General features: G+C 48.7%; 1 protein-coding gene across 4 annotated transcripts in view; it reads right to left on the bottom strand.

Annotated features, from left to right (window-relative positions):
* The window catches only part of SRGAP2 (SLIT-ROBO Rho GTPase activating protein 2), a 256,056-nt gene that overhangs the window by 43,222 nt on the left and 207,392 nt on the right, over positions 1–5,442 (bottom strand). For all 4 annotated transcript variants that reach the window (XM_010854196.1, XM_010854193.1, XM_010854195.1 and 1 more), the window contains 3 exons: positions 5,305–5,389; positions 2,556–2,583; positions 853–877 (listed from right to left, as the gene is read on the bottom strand). In XM_010854196.1, coding sequence (XP_010852498.1) covers positions 853–877; positions 2,556–2,583; positions 5,305–5,389 — 138 coding nt within the window. The remainder of the gene's footprint in view (positions 1–852; positions 878–2,555; positions 2,584–5,304; positions 5,390–5,442) is intronic.

Below are 5,442 nucleotides of genomic sequence, written 5' to 3'. Positions count from 1 at the left end.
CATCTGATGGTGTTCTCATTAAAAGGAGATACAAAATAGAGAAGGGGAAAAAACCATGACCACAAAGCAAAGGCAAGTGCAGCTGTGTTATCAACTTCCCCAGCTGGACCGCCCAGCCAGCTGAAGCAGTGAGATCGGCTGAAGATTCTGCGGGGGCTGCCATGGCCACAGAGACCGCTACATTCCATTATCTCCCTGTGGCTACAGCCACTGCGAATTACCCAAAATGATTTTTAAAGCCTGGATCAGCTTTCCCTTGAGTAGACACAAAGACATTTCTGAGCTCTCTCCACCCCCTCCCCCTTTCGTGGTCTCCTAGAGAAGGGGCACCACTTCAAAGACAGTTCTGGTCCAATCTGCCACAGTCAAACCAGATCTCTAGTATATAAGAGAGAGTAAATGGCCAGAGAGGAGAGAACCAGGTCAGAAAGACACCCATCCCTGCCCTACTAAGTCAATGAAGTTGCCGCAACATTAAACAGACTATGTCTAAGGGGCTTCCCAGGTGGCGCTAGTGGTAAAGAACAGGCCTACCAATGTAGGAGACATAAGAGACGTGGGTTCGATCCCTGGGTCAGGAAAATCCCCCAAAGAAGGAAATGGCAACCCACTCCAGTACTCATGCCTGGAGAATTCAATGGAGAGAGGAGCCTGGTGGGCTACAGTCCATACAGTCGCAAAGAGTCGGACACGACTGAAGCAACTTAGCATGCATGCATTATGACTAAACTGTACAGTCCAAACGCTAGCATGAAGTCAGGAAAGTGTCTTCCCCATCCACCGTGGAGCTCCATAAATATCTGGGATGTCACCATTTTTACCAGACACACCTGGCTCTTGCAGGATCCTTACCTGTTTCCTCACAGTTGAGCTACGCCTGTGGTCAATGGGGAGGAAAAAGAGAAAACGGGATTAAAAACAATCTGTGAGGTGGCTAATGAAATAAGTCACATTAATCAGCTCAGGTCCAGAAGTGGCTAAGAGACTTGATAAGTTACCTTTCAAATAAAGCCCAATCAAGCGCTTTTCACAAAAGCTTAGAGGTCTCTGCTTTTAATGTCTGCCACCATTCAAAAGAAGACTCGGAGGGAACTGGCTCAATTCGCAGTAAAATATGTATGGGTTAGACAACAGAAGACCTCTGTGTGCAAGGAGACACTAATAAACACCAAAGGAAGCTATGGTTTTCTTTCTTTTGAAAATCCTTAGGGAAAAGTTAGGGAGTGATTTTCCTGGAATTTAGAGGGTAGAGGGTCCAGACTGGAAGGAATCTTGGTGATTCCATAGGTCAATGCTTTTCAGGCTGTGTTTAGCCTTGGAAGCCTTTTCTCCAAGGGAATCTGATTCAGACAGCAACCTCCCAAGCAAGGAGAGCAGCTCTATCTCTCTGAGCAAAGGCAGGAGGTAGGGACCAGAGCTGGGCTGCTGGGCACCGTCTGCCCCTTCCACTAGGCTGCTCTTAAGGAACTCTCTGGAATCCTAGAGCTTCCTGGATCTAGGTGAATGCTCTCTCTTGTCTTATAGATGAGGAGCTGGAGTTCAGAGAGGGGAAGAGTACAGCCCAAGGTCACACAGTGAATAAACCCAGCATAAGGAAATTCAGCTCAGCTCTTTTCACTCCTATAGAGCCTTCCGCAGATATGGAACTTCAGGTGAACTCAGACTAAGATCTATCACCAAGAAGATAGAATCCCATTATCCTGATTCCCTCCAGTCAACAAGACCAGTATATTAATGGGATCTTTATTGTAATCCACAATGACAAAATGATGAAAGGCAAATGAAGGCATTTTTGAATAATGAGCCTATAATTGTTAACGACCTCATGATTATTGTATGTGCTGGCAGATATAAGTGGTTATATATAATGGGCTAACCTGGGGTCTCTAAGGAGTCCAGCTCATGAAAGCTCTTTCCCCCATTAAATCGGCACATTTGTAGGCATCTGAGAACCACTGGCTGAATGAAAGCCTTGCTATCTGCCAACTCATGCGTTTTCTCATAGCAGCTCCATGACTGAGAGGGAAAATATTTGGCTGGGGTGGGGAGGGCGGGGAAGGTGGGGAAAGACTGGGAGGGCTGCATACTTGTACATCAGGCGAGGATTTGTACCAATGCTGTTGGCGAGCAATGCAATGTAATATTTCATTATCCAGCGACACTCACTATTAGAGACTGTCATCTTTTCCATGTATAAAAAAATTCTCAGGTCAAAGGCTATCTTCTGATCTTCCTTCCCTGGGTCAGAGACTTCCCAAAACCCACATGGTGAAGTCTAGACACTCAGGTGAGGTTTCCAGGGTCCTCCAGCATTGACCATTTCAGGTCACTGGGAGTATTTCAGCAAATGGTAATTCACTTCACTCAGTTCTGCTCAGCAAACCTCATTTCCATTTGAGGCCAGATGGGGTCAGCAAGGCAAAGGGATGGAAGCCACCCCAGCCCTAGGCCACTCCTAGGCCATCCAATGCCCCTAGCTCAGCTCCTTGGCTCATTACCCTCCCAGGAAGGGTCTCTCTCCATCCCCACCCAGGGCTGTCCCAGGCCACACCTACCTGGCCAGACTGCAGTCTGTCCGCTGACCTGTTGGAAAGACAAAGGCAAAAAGCACGTGTTGAAGCAAATGAGGTGAAAGGGGAGAGCTGCTCCCAGGAATGACAGTGTCTGTCCGTCTCCCCAGGGAGCCTCTAGCCTCACGCTGTGACTAGACTTCCAGGCGAAAAAGAAGCCAGCACCCAGGGCCTCTTTCTGGGCAAGTGCTGTTCCTGCTGCTTGTTCCCAGCCCAGGGCTGCTGGTGTCCTGAAACGCTGGGCTTGCCGAGTCTGCTTCCCAGCGGGAAAATGGGTGGACACAAGGGAAAATAGTAAGGCAGGTCATACCTCAGAGAACAAATTATTAGAAACCTTCCCAGAGATGAAATTTAGCTTTTCTTCTCTGTGTACTGGTGTGTATATGGTGGGGAGGGAGGGACAAGCTTGCTTGCCCTTCAATATATGAACACACACACACACATACACACACACACATGTGTGCTTGAGGGTGGAGGGTGGAAGGCAAAGAAGGAAGGAATAGTTATTTGGGGAGAATATGCTCCATATGTGGAAGCTCTCCTTTTAGATACTAAACCCTCAGTGCCAGCAGGTTGGGCTGCATGAGATTTAAAATGCTGATACTGCTATTAGACTGGGGCTCTCGATCCAACAGCGGGCCCTACTACTAAATTGAAAGGATCACAGCCAGCCTTAAAAAATGAGATTGAAGATCTTAACATTCATCTGAAGTATTCTCATGCTTTTAAAAACTTGGGCCATTATGTAATCTGTGTTGCTTTTTTTGGGTCTACAGTTAACCGAGCTTGGTCTGTATGAGACTGTATTAGATACACCAGGCAAAGTGTAAGCAAGAACTGAGCTGGAGGACAGATCAGCTCCCATGTTCCTGGAAAGGCAACTGCAAGGGTGGGGGTAGGGCAGGGCTCTATCTTGGCTTTAAAGGTTGCTAATTGTTGGTTACAGTTCAGCTCATCTAGAACAACACCCTCCCCCACCCCAACAGTCTCTCTTACTAAAGGCTCAGCTTTCATCTGCAAAAATATTATTCCAAGCCATTATTTCCAACATCTGTCCCATTTCCATTCTGGAATATTCATACACATCAATTATCCCTCTGTGGCAAGTACAAGGGGCTCTTGCGTTTTGATGACAAATGCATACAGAAGGCAGGGACATGATGACTTGCACACAGGAAGATCTATTTTTTTCCTTATTGCCAGAACTTGTCATCTCTCGATGAAGGCAATGTGCAGCACTAATGAATGGTCGCCAGCCTTCGCTCCCTGTAGTAGCACATTTGGTAATATGCACGTGTGTTGCAAACCCATTCTCTCTCTCATACACACACATACACACAGTCTCTCTCACACTCTGAGGCTTGTTCCCCATCTCACGTATGGGTCATGCTTAGACTATCTTGGCAAAAAGAAATCACAGTTGTAATTTGTTTCAAATAGTTCTGGGCATTCTTTCCTCTGATTCCCCACAGAGCAACCTGCTAACCCAAGAGTAAAGACTTTCTATAAGCAAAGTTTAGACCTGTTCAGCCTGAGTCCCTTGGGTGTGTATGTGGGGTGGGGGGTGGGGGGTTGTGGGGAGAAGAAAACAGAAGTTACTTAACAGGCTTTCATCACATAAAAGAAAATGCATTAAAAATCACAAGATCAAAGACATTAGAGATAAAAGAATTAATCACCAGGGGAAATCGTTCAGGGCAGGAGAACAGGATAAGAAGGGTGGGTTAGGAGGCTCTGGAATGGAAAGTGGGGCTCTGATTCCTGGGGCCTTTGAGCCAATGAGCACGGTATACTTGTCCAGATTCTGCACTCAGTCTGAGGAGAGCTCAAGAATTGATTTGAGAACATCCGACCTCTGTGAGAACGCAGCTTTTGCCTTTCACTGCTGGTACTACCTGTCCCGGCCCCCATCTTTAAGTGAGGAGATCAGTGGGGCAAGGAGGAGTGGGCAGGGCATTCAGAGGCATCCCTGACCTGGGAATCCCATTAATCAGAGGGTGCTGAGAGCTGGGCAGGAGAGCTGGGCAGGGTGCCAAAAATCCCAGGGAAGCTTCTCTTTCAACTTCTGCCTTCTGTTTGACAGCTGAGGATAAAGTCCAGAGTGCCAGTCCAGCCCTCTGCCTTGCTACTTTCCAGGGTCTGATTAAAATCATCTTATGAGACCAGGCAGTCCGCTCAGCACCAGAGCCTCCACCTGGCTAAAGCAAGGAGAGGGCTGCTTCTGAGCCCCAGGACCCTTCAAAGCAAGAGAGAAGCACTGCCCACCCTGACGCTACTGACAGCTGCAGTCTGCCCAGCACCCCACCCTTGGGACGCCTCTCCTCCGCTCAGAGCAGCTGTGTAGCTCACCTCACAGCTCCCCACCCTCTAGATCCAGCCTCCATCCTGCCACAGAGAAGCCGACAGTTTGACCAAAGGGCCTGGAGAGGAAAGGACCCATCAGCTACTTGGCCTAGGTAGCAGCAGAGGAGGCACAGGAGGGGGCGGAGCGCAGGCACGCTCCATTGAAACGAATAGCTGATGCACACTGGTGCTTCATTAAGCACGGGCCTTGCCCCATTACTCAGGCAGTCATCTGGGGCGTGTGCTTCCACATCGAACAGGCGAGGAAAAGCATTGCGTTCACATAACCAGATCGGGGCCACTCTGCTAAGGAGGGGGGCAGGTGCTCAGCACTAGGGCCAGGACCCGGCCTGTCCCTTGCTGCCAAGTCTCCCGCAGAGCCCACACTCACTCTCTCCCAGGGTTTTCTGGAGAAGGTCGTGCTTGGCTTGTAGCTTGGTGATGAGGTTCCTGCCCTCCAGGTATTCCTTCATTTTCTGTAAGGCAAGAGGACGACAGAGAACATTCAGGCTCCAGAAGGGGAGGAAAA

This window comes from Bison bison, unplaced genomic scaffold, assembly GCF_000754665.1.
Source record: "Bison bison bison isolate TAMUID 2011002044 unplaced genomic scaffold, Bison_UMD1.0 scf7180017864338, whole genome shotgun sequence".
In the NCBI taxonomy this organism is placed as follows: Eukaryota; Metazoa; Chordata; class Mammalia; order Artiodactyla; family Bovidae; genus Bison; species Bison bison.
This window is presented reverse-complemented; position numbering and strand designations above follow the sequence as displayed.